Here is a 15,005-nt window from a genome sequence, read left to right as displayed (position 1 = left end):
GCCCCGAGTTGATATTGAAACGCGTGTCCAGCGTCGGGCTCAGCGTTGGGCTGCGTCGGGCTCAGCGTTGGGCTGCGTCGGGCTCAGCGTTGGGCTGCGTCGCGCTGGCTTTGGCTGGGGCACAGTTAATGTGGTGGTGCTGGGTGATCGTGTGGGGCAACACAGCTGAAGTTCTTGAGGAAGGGAAGAAAGTTTAGCTCCTACTGAAGCTGGTTTTGCCCTAAAGCAAAGTGGGGTCAAGGGACCTGCGGAGGAGATTCAGCTTTTAGCAATAAAGCCACGAGATGGATGTTGGGTGGATGTTTGGACCAATTAAGGGGGAGATTATCCACTCAGGAGCTCTTGGGCCAGTCTGGGCAGGACAAGATGTGCTTTATGGCAGCCCAGAGCCGCGGGCAGACAGCACCGGGACACTCGAGGTCGGCCCGTGGGGTTTTGGACATTCTGACTGAAAAGGAGCCTGGGGCAGCGTGTGAGGGGTCGCAGCCGCTTTCGGGGCGGTTGGTACCGAGGGGCAGCTCCTCCTGGGTGGGCCGTGGCGGGACAGCTGACCCGAACCGACCAAGGGGATGTTTCTTACCAAATCACGTCACGCTCGGTGTGTAAGGTGGAGTTGGCCGGGGGACAAACATTCCTGCTGGGCAACGGGCGGGCAATTGGTGTTGCTTGCTCTGTGTATATTATTGTTTATTTTCTTTTCCTTTGGTGTCCTATTAAACTATTCTTATCTCAACCCACGAGGTTTTTCCTCTCTCCGATTGTCTCCCCATCCCGCCTGGGGAAGGAGTGAGCGGGCGGCTGTGTGGTCCTGGCTGCCGGCTGGCGTTAAACTGAGACACTGAGGTTTTGAAAGTTGTCTGTGTTTGTGCCGTAGAGCCCTTAGCGACTCTGAAACCCTCTGCAGCGCAACATTCGCGACTTTACTCAGTGCACAATAAGGCCAATGTACTCGAGCGGATCTATGACACTTGTTGCCGTGTGGCCTGGCCGTAACTGCACCCTGAAGTGGCAAGAAACGGAGGCCAAGCACTGGAAGCGGTTCCTCCTGTGGAGGTCGATGTTCAGGCCGTGTCCTGCTGTTGTGCTGGAGCTGTACCGGGCTGCGTGTCCTCGCTGACCCCAGGAGAAACGCTGGAAGGTCAAGTGATGCCAGGACTAAGGAAACAAGAGGGCATTTAAGGCTTGATTCTCACCTTCGTCTTCAAAAGAACTAATTGTGGGGGTGTTTGCGATCCTCTAGCTGCTTTCCTGGCGCGGTGACATCCTGACCTTGCCAACGCTTCATCAGAAGTGAATAGAACAGGTGGAATTCCGCGGAGCCCACTGCGCTCACCTTGAACCTTCACGTTTCACAGCATCCCGGAGAAGCCAAAAGCCACCCTCCTTGCTTTCCCTTCATCTTCGTCAGTTTGCTTTGCCAAGCTGCCCAACGCGGGCGGATGAGCGGAAAGTTCTGTCTCCTGACGCACGCGCTGGGGAGTTTAACGATGACATTTGTTCATCTGGTGAGTCGGGGACGGTCTCGCACCCTCCCTGGGTGGAGGATACGGCTTGGATGAGCTTTTACCCCCTCCCTCCCGCCAGCTCAAGGATTTCAAAGGAAAAATGTGAACTGAGAATAGTAAAAAAACATACTAAAGAGAAGAAAAAAATACAGGGAGATGGTGACAGCAGCGCAGCAGTGAGGAGCCCTTTGGGGGAGCAGCGCAGCAGTGAGGAGCCCTTTGGGGAAGCAGTGCGGCCACCTGTTCCTGTGCCCATCTGGTGGTACTGGGAGCAGTGGGAACGCTAACGCTTCCACTAGTGATCTGCTGAATCCTACCAGCCTGAGCGCGTATTGAGCAGTGAAGAGTTGGGTTTGCACCTTTAAGCTCTCTCCAGCCTGCTTGCAGCGTTACTTTGTGCAAAGGTAATGCTGCCAAAGCAAAGGGACCCGGATGGGGATGGTAAGAAAGCCGACAGTTCACTACGCCAATACAAATGTGTAGAGAACTCCTTTCTCTTACAGGTACAGGGCACAGCAGCCACAAGCAGTGGGTGCTTGCAGATTTGAGGCAAATACGAGAAGTCCTGGGAGCGGAAAGAGGAAAACACAGCACTGAGCAGCACGGCTGCCGGTTCAGGCTCTTAGTTTTGAAGGTGAGAAATACAAATGGTACCTGTGTCTCGAAGCTGTGCTGTTGCAGCCTGTGAGCATCGGGAGCAGCTCTGAGCCAGCCGTGCGGTGCAAAAATCAGTCACAAACCAGGAGGCTGAGTTACAGGTTTGGCAATGACACCTTGTGAGAATGTGGGAGTTGCTTTCTGTAGTCACAAGAGAAGGTTTTATCAGGGGAGAAAATCTCGCACAGTCACTGAAAGGGAAAGTTTTGCCGGTTTGTCTCTATAAACAATGGAATTTTCTGGATGTATGCTGATTGCAGCCAAATGAAGATTGCATTTCGATATAATGACATTGTGGGAACCCGGCTGTGGCTGGCGAAATGTGAAGACAGAGCCATGGCCAGGCTGGGAGCGTGGGACGGTCACACTGCGGGGACAGCAACGTGATGTTAAACGTGCAGAATGACACCAGCCGCAGCCACGCAGCTACTCACTCACTTGGCGGGACACGAGAAGGGAGATGAAGTGACAGAAAACTCGTGGGATGAGATGGAGATGGTGGGAAAAGTGAAATAGTGACAGTCAAGCAAAGGCTGTCAGCACCTTAGAGTCATTGAATCACACGTGATTTTTGTTGGAGGGACCTTACAGCCCCCCAGTGCCCCCCCTGCCGTGACAGAGACATCTGCACCAGCTCAGGTTGCTCAGAGCCCCGTCCAGCCTGGCCTGGGGTGTCTCAGGGATGGTTCATCCACCACCTCTCTGGGTACCTGCCCAGGCTCTCACCTGCTTGGAAGCCCAAACTCTCCCTCTTTGTTCCTCCACCCCACTTACACGGCTGAGCGTGACATTACACAGTGTGGAACGTCCCTGTGGCTGTGTCGGGTGTCCCCCCAGCCACTCTGGTGGGCCCAGAGCAGCAGAAAGCAGCAGCCTGGACACCACTGTGTGCCCAGCGCTGGTTTAACAGCGCTGACCCCGGTTTAACAGCTCTGTACCACCTGCCAGGAGGAGAAGGGCCTCTGTCCCAACCGAAAGCAGGACACCCAGCAAGGTAATTTTAAATGCTGGTGTCACGTCTCTGCCGGAACAGGCTGTTCCCAGCGGTGTTTGCCAGCACCGCGGGGACTGGGCCGGTGGCTCTGCTGGCTCTGGGTGTTGCCGTTTCTGGAGGGTCCTTTAGAAGGCTTGGCGTGACCGTGTCCTGCACACACTGCGGTGTTTTATTGCGTTCTGGGAAAAGTCTCCCTTTGACTATTCTGCTTAATTAACATCTCAGGTAAAATGACATTACAGCCTTTAGACCGTTAACTGAAGAAAGCTTCGGGACTTAGAGAGTACATGAACGTATAGCGTGGGCTGCACGTGGGGTGTTGAACCTCTGTCCTACCTCAGTGAGGCTATTTTAATGTTTTTAGTGCCCAAAATGGAAGGTGTTTTTTCCCTTATGTTCCTAAAACAAAGTAAGAAAAAGTTATGTGAGATTTTAGTTCAGAATATTCACTGAAAACCAAGAGGAATGTAATCTGGTTTGCTTTGACATAGGTTATCCCAGCAGCGCGCTCTGGGGTGAAGCGGCTGTGTACCCGAATTTCCTGTCCAACAACCTGTGCCTGAGGGATTTGCTTTGGGAATTGTCCTACACCAGCAGCGGTGTCCCGGTGACGCTGGGCACTGAGCTGGCTGTGGAGTGGCTTGCTCGGCTTTCCTGCCCGCTCTGCACAACCGAAAGGCAAGAGATTATTTGGTGGACGTTTGCTGAGTAATCTGTTTGGAAACCGTCTCAAAGGAACTTGGCTGAACATGCAGTGAGCGTTTCAATGTGATTTCATTTGTTGACGGAGGAGGAATATTGGGTGAGGAGCCCTGGATGAGAGGCCGGACTTCTGGGCTTGTTTTCTGCAGGGAATCTTTTCTTTATTGTGGCTTTTTTGTACTGGAGAAGAGATGTTTGAATGTTTCTGTAGCTGCCGTTTCTCCTTGGCCTGACTTCAGTTTGTGCTTGAATTAACATTAAATAATTGTTATTAAATAACTGCTTGTGCTGGGATCCAGGCAGGGCCGGCGGGGCGCTGCTTGTGCTGGGATCCAGGTGGTTTTCTTTGTGGTTTTGGTAGCTAGCGTGGTCTTTTGGTTTGGATTACCATGAGAATAGTGTGATCACACCCTACAGACCAGAGTTCAGGTCTCCCAGCAGCCAGGCTGTGGTTCCCCCTTGGGATGAAAAGCAGATGAGGACTCCCTGACGTTTGGGCTTTTTCAGCTGGGCACTGAGATATTCTGTACCATTAGCATCATTCTCCGTATATATATACATATATATATGTGTGTGTGTACATATATATATAGGGGAAGCCAGATTTTCTGGCTCGTGCTTTAGCCTTTTGCTCGCTTCTCTTTCCAGGACTGGCTGTTTGGGCCCAGGATGCTCTTATTTCCAGGATGGGCCGTTCAACGCGATGGTGTTTGAGTGTGAACTGCTGTCCGTGTCTTCTGGGATGGGCTGGATGGGACCATTGTGCATCACTTATTCTGTATATGTATTGTGGATGCTTTTATTATTATTATTACTACTATTTTCTCTTCCTTTACTGTTCTATTAAACTGTTCTCTCACCCCACGAGGTTTTTGTTTCCCCCTTTCCGATTGTCTCCCATCTCACTGGCTGGGGGTGACTGAGCGGCCGCGTGGCCCCGGTTGCCAGCTGGGGTCACCCCACCGCACAGAGATGGCGTGAGGGCTTCTCCGGATCCGTTTGACTTCAGGTTCTGCACTTTTGCAGTGTGCTACATGAATTCATTACCCAAATTCTGTGGTATTTCTTATTTTGTTAGCGTGAGCATCGCTTTATCTTACTCCACCTGTATTTGTACGTTCTTCTGCCGCCTTACAGGATTTTCTCGGTGGTTTCAGCTGACTAAAAGCCGGCAGTTCCCGTTGCCATTGTGCTTTTTTATGCCTGTATGTAGACGGTCTCAGTTCTGTATGATTTGACACCTTTCTCTTTAAAGCTGTTGCAATATAAGATGGTGCCTTTAACATCTGGGCGATGGGAGTTTCCTGGCCTGTCCCACCCTTTGGATGCTTTCAGGGTATGGTAGTTTACCCGGGAGAGCGCTCGGGGAGTGTCCGGCCTGGAAAACCATCTCTGGGCTTCGCTTCCACCAGGACTTGACGGCCGAGCTGTGACGGGTTTGAATTCTTTATATAATGGTTCCCCTTACAATCTGTACCTCAGCAATATCTCCAGGGGGTTTCGCTGCTTTGGCTTGTTGCTCAGAAAACAGCTCTAACTGTAAATAGATTCAAACTATGCTGTCGCTAACTGGAACACCGAGGTTTAGAAAACACTGTTGGAAGAGTGTGTTATCTGAGACATTGAAATTGTCGGGTAAAGCTCATTTACTGATTATCTGTTATTTATTCACTGCATATTAAGCTTTTATTTAGTTTTTGTTCAACGCAATTTTGGATTCAAAAAGTACCATTTAACCTGTCATGTAAATACTGTTTGGTGACTTGGGTTGTGTTTCTCACCGGTTATAGAGTCCACTGTGTAAAGCAGGTGCAAAGAGAAAATAATCTAATACTTGTGTTTTAACTTTCAGCTTTGTGTTATTCTTGGAAAGTTTCGCACCACTTGTGAATTCCTTGAACCTTGGCCTTGCGAGCCCGCTTGTGCCGGGCCCTCCTCCTTTACAGCTCGCGCAGATTAAGACGCGCCTGGCTCTTCAGCAGTTGACCGCGGCTGCCGCCGGCCCCGCGCCTCCGCATGCCTGGGGACAGCAGGCCCTGCTGAAGAGCATCATGTTTGGCCCCAGAGGAGCTTCACCTCAGCGGCCCAGAGAAGTGAACCCGTCCGGCGCGACGCCCCCGGGACCCTTCCCCGCGGGAGATGCCGCCGACCTGCAGCGCAAACCCGCGCCCGGAGCGCTGCAAGGGCCCCCCCGGGGGCTCTCGGGACAGGAGTCGTTCCAGTCGACGCTTTCGCACAGGATAAAGGTGCTGGTGACTCTGCACAGACCCGATCCGAGGCAGGTCAAGGAGAAGCCGAACCCACACCAGGAGCAGAAGGCAGAAGCTCGCTCGGCGCGCTGGGACGGGGCCCCGCGCTCGGCGGGGACAGCGGGGCCCAAGCCGCCCGGGCCGGCCCGGGGTGCGGAGCAGAGCTCCAACGCCCAGAACCGCTACACGCCAGAAAGCGCTTCCAGTATTTTAGCGAGTTTCGGGCTGTCTAACGAAGATCTGGAGGAGCTCAGCCGCTATCCAGATGAGCAGTTAACGCCTGAGAACATGCCACTCATCCTGAGAGAAATCCGAATCCGTAAGATGGGTCATTCTGCGGCTGGTGCGCGTTCCCAGGGCCGAGGGGAAGAAATGGTTGGTGGTACGAGCGGTGCAGCCGTCAAGAGTAAAGTGATTGATTATGGGCACGCGAGTAAATACGGTTACACCGAAGATCCTCTGGAAGTGCGTGCGTATGACCCTGAAGAGCCGACAGAAGATCCTCTGGAAGCGTCCGTCTATAATCCCGAAGCGCTGGGCAGGGAGAGCAGGGAAGACTTCCAGCGGGAGCAGAACGTGCCCGTGGTCGTCCCGCCGCCCAGCGTGCCCTGCAGCCCCGTGTTTCCAGTCGAAGATTTGATCAAACCGCCCGTGTTCCAGAACGGTTCATCGAACCCCGGCTCCTTTTTTCCAGCCGTGCCCGCCAGAAAGGTCCCCCCGCTGTGCCCGTCGCCCGTGGGGCTCCCCGTGGTGAAGCCGGTGGCGCAGCCGGCCATGCCGGCCATGCCGCCCGTGCTGCCGCCCATCCTGCCGCCCATCCTGCCGCCGCTGGCGCAGCCCATCCTGCCGCCCGTCATGCCGCCCCTGGTCCAGCAATCCGTCACCCAGCACATCATCTCCCCGCTGCCCCAGCCGCCCTTTTCCGCCGTTCTCATCACCACCGTGAGCCAGCACGAGCAGATCCCGCACGAGCGGATCGTGCACGAGCCGGGGCCGAGCCAGCCCGGCGCCCAGAGCGGCGCGGCGCCCAGCCCCAAGCCCTTCCAGCCGGAGCCCGAGGGGCCCATCCGCTCCCCGTTCGGGATCGTGAAGGCGTCCTGGCTCCCCGCCTTCCTGCAGCGCGGCGCACACAGGACCAAGCGCTGGCCCACGTCCACCATGATGAACGACTACTACGCCACGTCGCCGCGAGCGTTTCCGCACGTGTGTTCTCTGTGTAGCATTGAGTGCACTCACATGGAGGTAAGTGTCTTTCCCAGATTATCGCATAAGCTTGTACTCAGCATCTCACCCGCTGCTCTGTTTGATCAACTAATTCTTTCCTTTACTGTGCGCTAAACGAATTGTGATGCTGGTCGCCAGTTTGGGGCTTGTGTGCAAATTCCAAAGTGCCAGAAACAGTGCTAGTGAATTATTGTAACTGCCGCACAGCGTGTCCTGTTGCAAATTGCTTTTCAGAGTTTGTTTTCTTTTTTATATTTAAAAATATTTCTGTGTTCTGCAATGGGTTTCAAGTGACAAAACAAACCCTCTGTCAGTGGAGCGAAATCCTGACGCCATCTGGGTGACGAAGGCGTGTGCACACAGGGGCTGCGGGCCCGCGCTGGGACAGAAGGAGGTCGTGTGCTCAGCCCTCCCGCAAAGCCTGCGATAAAACAAAGCAGCCTATTGAGCCGCAGAAGCGTCATCTCCCAAATACGGGATTTGTGCCCTTGCCTGTTCCAGAGGCGAAGACCAGAGCTGGGGCCACACAGAACACTTCATTCATCTGCCGAGCTTTCCGCGCTGAAGCAATTCACAGTTGCAGCTCTTGGAGGAAGAGAAGGAAGGAGCCGGTGAATCCTGGGAGAGAGAACTGTTCCGAAAGCTGTGGATTTGTCTTGAAAGACGCAGGCTTGATGTGTCAGAAACGCAGGAGAAAGGCATTTTAAAAGGTTGAATAACTGATGATTAGTTTCTTGTGTTTAAAGAGTGTTCGGTGATGGTGCGGAGAGCCCGCGGGAGTCGCTGCAGTCTGGGGAGCGAATGCGAGAGCGGCAGCCCCTGTTGGTGCTGGGGTGAATGGGAAGATGGGGGCAGCCGCGCGGGGGCTGCAGGGAAGCGCAGCCTCAAGCACTGTCACGCAGGAGGGGCTGCGGCTGCTCGGCCAGGCTTGGGAACTTAAAGGGAAGTTCGACTGAAAATAAAACTGGGTAAAATGGAACATGGCAACCAGTTTGGGTTGGTGTTAATAAATGGACGAAGCAGATTGGAAAAGTGTAATCCACTGAAATGCGAATTATTCAGTAGCTTGCTTACTGGTACTTCCTACAAGTAAGTAAATGTTTCTGCTGACAATTACTGACAAATTAGCGGTGAATTTTTCCAAACAGCTGTGCTGGTTTGCTGGCGTTGAGTTAATTTGCTTCCTAGTTGGTAGAATCTTTGCAGTAGCTGGCACGGTCTTTTGGTTTGAGTTTTGCTGGCGTTTCCAGCCCTTTGCGCTCCCTTCTCTTCCTGCCATCGGCTGGTCGGGACCAGGACTCTTTTCCCCAGGGCCGGCTGTTCAGGGCAATTGTGTTTGAGGTCTCTGCTCTTCTGGGATCGGCTGTGAGCAGTTGCACTGTGCATCACTTTATATATATATATATATATATAATTATTATTATTATTATTATTATTATTATTTTCTGTTCTTTAGCAGTCCTATTAAGCTGTTCTTACCTCAACCCACAATCTCTCCCTTCCGTTTCTGTTCTCTCCCCATCGCACCCGCTGAGGGGGTGAGCGAGTGGCTGCGTGGTCCTAGTTGCTGGTTGGGATTAAATCACAACAAGAGACTCAAGGTTACAAGTCGCGGTGCTGCGGGCACTGGTGTAGCACGTGTTCTGCAGACGCTCCACGGCCCTTCCTCCCTGTCACGGCCGCCTCTACCTCTGCCTGGTGTTATCTTGATTCCGTAGGGTGTTTTTTGCTTGGCGTTACACCTGCTGCTGCGTAGGCAGTTCAGAGTGGTTGAGATGGCGTGGGACAAGGCGTGTTTAGACACTGGTGTTGAACAATAGCCACAAGAGTTACGCTTTTTTTCTTACTGGAAAAAAACCCCGGTTGTTCAAGAAGTGTCAGCCATGTGTATTTATGAATTCTGAAGAACAAAAGATGGCTCTTGCTTCCAGTGCCATGGTTTGTTTTACAAACACAGGTGTGTTTGTCTCGGCCGCAGGTTCAGGGTGACCTAGCCGTGCAGTTATTTTGGTTTGAGAGGAAGCACGTGGAGCGGCCCCTGGAGCGCTGGGCAGGCGGGCTGGCCGCCGGAGCACCTCGCACCAGCCGCTTGTTCCACACGCGGTGTAGGTGCCGTTTGCCGCGGTGCTGTGAAATCTTGGCCGAAAAATAACAAATGAGCGGCAGTGTTTCATAGGATTGCAGCCGGGTTTGGGGGAAGGGACCGTCCCAGCCTTGCTCAGAGGGACGTTCCTCCCTGCCGTCCCTGCTGCTCCGCACCTCTAATGAACTGGGTTTTAGCTCCAAATAACTGGACACACACGGTGATTTCTGGTGTGTCCCACCAAGTCACAACAAGCAGTTTAGGAATCCTGTTTTATAACCAGGTGTCTTTGTGGGAAACTGGAGAGAAAACAGGCAAGCAACGTGGATAACGTGGAATAAGAATGGATGGAGATGATGGAAGATGCCAGTTGAGGACGACCTTCCCTTTATCCAACGCTTGAAGAGGTTGGATACCTGAAGAACAGAGTTTCGATGACGTTACACGGATGGATTTCACGTTCACAGTACTCACGGTGACCAACCATCTTTTTGTGGACTCTTTTAGTGCAGTCTGGTCCTCACACACCTACAGTCAGTTCTCCGGCTGGGGCTGGAGCAGAAGCTGCACGCGAGAGAATCCAAGCGTGTTAGCGAGTGTTAGTTCACTCCAACACCAGGGCCAGGGTGGGATGGGAGACGCGGCTCCTGCTTCCGACCTGTGCCGACCGACAGCGGCCACAAGGCTGGATTTGCTCACCTGAACCGCGTCCCCATTGTTCCTTCAGCTCAGCTGCGTTGGTTTTGTTTTGCTTTTTCTGCCAACGTGTTGCTTGGGAGTCAGAAGTGACAGTGTCTTCCATCCGTGCGGCACAGCTCTGGTACAGCTCACCCTGAGAAACAGGTTTTCAGGGCAGCAGGGCTGAACGCACTCAGGTAACTGTGGAAAAGCTCTGTGTAGCGTTTCTCTTCCTCCCCAAAGTGCCCCCGGACCTTTAGCGAGAAGCGGGGGAGGCTCTGTTACTTGGCGCTGTTTCCAGCCGCCTCCGCTGGGCTTTGCCGAGATGTTTGTTCAGGGGTGAAACTCTGCATTTTGGATCAACAGCGCACACCCAGAGCAGCAGCTGTCCGCTCTCCAACAGGCTGCCCGAAATATTGCGGGTTGGGGATAAACGATGATGAATTACCAGGGACTTGAAAGCTGATTGTTACTGGAGCAGCGTCAGAACCGGGCAGGATTCGTTCTCGTTTGCACCGTGTGTCGGCAGGTCTCTGCAGCCCGGCGGGGATGGCTGGACATGGGTTACAGAACTGGCTCTGTGAGGAAGACGGGCTTTTTGGGCTTCAAAACATTGATTTGGAGAGTTAACTGATGCTGAGGTGCCTTGCTGGCCTGGAGGGGTTCTCAACAACTCCTGCATTTGTGTCCTGCAGACTTTTGAGGGCAGAGTGCCCCATTCTGCCCTTAGAGGGGTGTGTCGTCTTCTTTCAACTGTATCTACAAAACCCCTGACGTATTGAAACATTTTCTAAATATTTCACAGAGCAGCTTCATTTTCAACTTGAAATTGTGGATATATTGGCATAATAAAGTGTGATTCCTCTCTTTGCACGTCACTTTTGGACCCAAATAGATTTGCGCTGTTGCCAGCATGAGGGATTGTATTTACGGTGTGTTACAGTGTTTGTTTTCTAGCTGAACTACAGGCGAATTTGGAGACCGGAGACACTCGGCTCTGTCACCTGCTTCTTCAGCCCCTTTGTGGTGGGGATGCGCGAGGTCTCCAGAAGTTACAAAGATGTGGCGATTGAGGAGCTGCTGCTGTAAGAAACCGGCCGCGAGTTCTGCCCCAGCCAGGACGCGCTGCGGCGGTGGTGCTGGGGAAAAGGATCCATGTGTGCGGACAGACGGACCGGGGAGATGTTTCTGCAGGGACTGAAGGGCAATGGAGGAGCTGAAGAGGAGGGATGTGCAGCGATGGAGATGCCTGGGATTCGTGGGACGCCACAGGGCGCTGATGCGGGGACTTGAAGACGAGAAGCCTGTTGTGTTGGTTAGGGAGGAGAAAACCCCTTTGCAGACCTGCTGGTCTCGTTAATACTCATCAGACTGGTGGCTGGAGAGGCTTGGAAGCAAAATACCCTCAGTCCTCGCAGCCCCGCGTGTTTCTGCAGCTGGGACTGCGCGAGTGGATATCTGAAGCCTGATTTTCTTTCATTTCCACACACCAAGTTGCTTTAGCCCTTGAGTAACAGTTTTCCTGAACTTGAAGACTCTAGAAAAATAGAATTCTTAAGAATGGGGTTACTCAGTAAGGGGTTATTACGAGGAAGAGAAGTGTCTGCTGGTCCGTTGTGGCTCTTTCCCCATGTTCGCTGTGCCCGTGGTTTCTCACCCTTCCCTCTGTCCCTTCGGACACTGATGCAAAGGGAATTCCAAGGAATATTTTTGTGTTTGAACATCTGGAATGCTTTTGTGAACACAACCACTGAAATCTCCCCGTGCCCTCGTTTGCTGGTCGCGCAGTGTATCTGCTCCTCCAGGAAATCACGAGCCTTGTGCTCCCCGTGTGTCTGAGTGTCTTTAACCCCGGTTTTCCGTGTTCCGAGCAGCTGGGCAGCTGTGGTGCAGCAGCACCTTTGCTGGGGCCGGGCTGGGGTCAGTGCCGGAGCAGCTGTTGGCACCGCGCTCTGTGCTGCCCAACGCACAGGAGGAGCCGGACTGGTCGCCGTTTCCCACCTCCCAGCCCTGGGGAACCAGCACCAACTTTTCCTTGCACCAAATAGGCAGGAGAGTTTGATTCTACCAGCCACACATTTCATAACCTTTTGTGTTACAAACCAGCATGGGCTTAGAAAAAATCATGTGTCATTTCACAACCCCAGTTATTTTACAAAACCTTGTGTATCAGTTGTGTTATTCAAGCATTTTAACCTATTTTAAAACGTTAAAGCAGCTGGAAGTTGTGTTTTGAAGGCTGGTTAGTCCTGGTGGTGGCTGAGGTGACACCGGCAGAGCTGCAGCTGGTTTCAGCACAGCTGGGGTCACTGTCACCAGCACAGCTGGGTCACTGTCACCAGCACAGCACTGCAATGAAGTCGTTTCTCCTACTGGACACTGAATCTGTGTTTAAAGTTAAACCTATGTTTAAGTAATTTTCAAGGTTGAGGGTTTGCATTGTACTTCTGGATTGATCTCATGCTTAACCTGCCAGTGATTCCCAAGTAAAACTCTTGTCAAGGTTTTATTTTTAATATAAAAACAAATAAGGGTGTGTATGAGGAATTTCCTCAGACTTTGTGAGTGACCGTCAGCTGGAACATCATTGGGGTGGATGTTCTTGAGCTGAAGGCCTGAGAAGTGATGCCTCTGGGGAAATGATGTTTGACTTGCAGATCCCATGTTGTGTCGGGTTCTCCAATGTATTCAGCTGAATTTCCCGTGTGTGTTCATCAGTCTGGGCAGGCTGCAAGTCGTTTGTTGTCTTCTAATACAGATGGATTCATTAAATATGATGCATTTTGTTCGAGTTCCACTTAGACGCTTTTCTGTTCTTTAACAGCTTTTGATAGTCAATGAGGATTTTAGTCTTTTGCATAAAGAGTAATAATGCTAAGGGAGACATTTGATGTTGACGCAAGATTGTTTGAGGGAAGGTCAAATATGGGCAGACGTGGCCAGGAAGTGCGAAATGTGGCCGTTGGACGCACTAATGAAGCTTGTCTGGGTGTTTTTGTGCCCTCAGGACTGGATTCTGCACCAGAACTCCACGTCTCACATCGAAAGCTGCCGCCAGTTGCGCCAACAGTAAGAGCGGGTCGGGGAGCGGGGTGTGCGCTGTGCAGGGGTCGGGCTGTGTGACTGTGCCCGGCGCTGGGTGGAGGGAAAGGCCGAGCTCGGCGCTTCGGGAGCGCAGGGCCGGGCCCGTGGCTGGAGACGCAGCCGCGCGTGGGCAGAGCTGGGGCTGCAGCGGCAGCTGCGGCTTTGTCACTGACGGGACGTTTTACCCCTGCACAGGTACCCCGACTGGAACCCCGAGTCCTATTCCTCCAAGAGGTAACTGCCCGTTGCTTACGGGCTGTTTTTAACTTGTTGCTCTTAGAAACGTGGTAATTAATGCTGTTAATTTTCCCATTCTGCTCCCTGACAAGCTCTGTTAGTGGTGGTGTATTTTCATTATCAAATGGTGTGGGTGCTCGTGTGGATTTTGTCCTGAGTTCATTGAATGCTATGAGTGTCCTGGCATTGCAAACGGTGTCCAAGGCAGAGAGTGGAGTCTGTGGGAAAGGCTGAAGATGGATCTTGTTACCCCTTGAACCTTGTGCCTGTGCCTGGGTTTGCTGTGAGGGCTTGAAGTGAGACAGCGGTGATGGCGGAGGCTGAGACCAGTGTTACATCCTGGTTAAACCAGGGAACTGCTTTTGTGCAGAAAGGCTATTTCAATAGTCTTGGGTTAGTTATTGCTTTCTGCCTTGTCCAAAATCACTCTATGTGTTTGTTCCACTAGAAATGCGAGCGAGAGGAAGGAGAACCAGACCCCGAAGCGCCGTTCGGGCTCCGGCAGCCGCAGCCCCAGCCCCCGGCGCTCGCGGGGCTCCGGCTCCAGCTCCGCTCGGCGCCGCTCGCGCTCCAGGTCCCGGAGCCCCGGCCGCTACTGGCCGACACGGCCGAGATGCTGGAGCCCGCGGCCCATGCGGCGGCCGAGCCCCAGACACAGGTCCCGCTCACCGCAGCGATCCAGGAACCCGCTGAGAAGCAGCCCCCGGCCCCGCAGATCCGCCAGTAACGACTGGGCAGCCCGCAGATCCAGCGGCTCCCAAGGTAAAGGGGCCGACGCGCCACCCAAGTGAAACTCCCTTCCATTGCGGGAAACTGAGCGGGTTTCAAGAGGTTTATTTTCAGGGGTCACCCAGGTGCTTTTCTTTCTAGTTTTGACAAGAACATTTTGCTGTTGCTTTGTGAGCAGCTCAGAGGAGAATGGGCCTTCGAAAAGGTCTGGAGTTTCCCTGCCCTGCTGTCACAATTGGTTCGTCACAGCAGTGACTGCTGAACAGGGGCTGCTCCACGCCTGCTCAGGTTTTAAGCCAGCGAGGGTAGGCAGGGATTGACAAGAACTGAAAACTCCTCATCCTTCAGTGTCCAAACCAGTTCTGCAAAGGCAGCAGAGCTGCGGGGAAGACTGGGCTACTCGGGTGCCCGTTGATGGAGGCACGATGCGCAGGACAGCGCAGTGTGCTGGAGGAATTCTGTGGAAACGAGAGCACGGGACAGTAAAGACTCGTCATGAAACACCCTTTGTAATAGTAAAGTTTGTTGTACCGTGTTGCGACTGTGAACTCCCTCCAGTTCGCAGTTCTAGGACATTCCGTGTGAGCTCCGTCGGTTCCTTGTGCTTCAGTTAGAGCTCAGTCTCTGCCTGAAATACCTGTTTATTTGCAGTTTTTGTTTCTTTTTAAAGTCTGAAGAGAAAATAACAGGACCTTTAAAGGTCTGGTTTTCTTTGGTCTGTAGCCGGGCTGCATTGTCTGTGCGCTCTCAGAAAATGAAGAGATGCCGAGCTCTTGTCCAGCTGAAAGGTTGTGGAGGGACAGGCAGTTTCCAAAAGATCATCTTCTTAAGGGTAAAAGCAACTGTAGAAAAAGAGAGGAAGA

At 52.8% G+C, this 15,005-nt stretch overlaps 1 protein-coding gene across 2 annotated transcripts in view; it reads left to right on the top strand.

Moving 5' to 3' along the window:
• Positions 1 to 873: 873 nt before the first annotated feature.
• The window catches only part of ZNF638 (zinc finger protein 638), a 51,373-nt gene continuing 37,241 nt past the window's right edge, over positions 874 to 15,005 (top strand). For both annotated transcript variants that reach the window (XM_080343222.1, XM_080343221.1), the window contains exons 1-6: positions 874 to 1,505; positions 2,009 to 2,139; positions 5,711 to 7,349; positions 13,100 to 13,161; positions 13,372 to 13,410; positions 13,862 to 14,175. In XM_080343222.1, coding sequence (XP_080199348.1) covers positions 5,910 to 7,349; positions 13,100 to 13,161; positions 13,372 to 13,410; positions 13,862 to 14,175 — 1,855 coding nt within the window. In that variant the 5' untranslated portion in view covers positions 874 to 1,505; positions 2,009 to 2,139; positions 5,711 to 5,909. The remainder of the gene's footprint in view (positions 1,506 to 2,008; positions 2,140 to 5,710; positions 7,350 to 13,099; positions 13,162 to 13,371; positions 13,411 to 13,861; positions 14,176 to 15,005) is intronic.

This window comes from Nesoenas mayeri (assembly GCF_963082525.1).
Source record: "Nesoenas mayeri genome assembly, chromosome: 4".
NCBI lineage: Eukaryota > Metazoa > Chordata > Aves > Columbiformes > Columbidae > Nesoenas > Nesoenas mayeri.
This window is presented reverse-complemented; position numbering and strand designations above follow the sequence as displayed.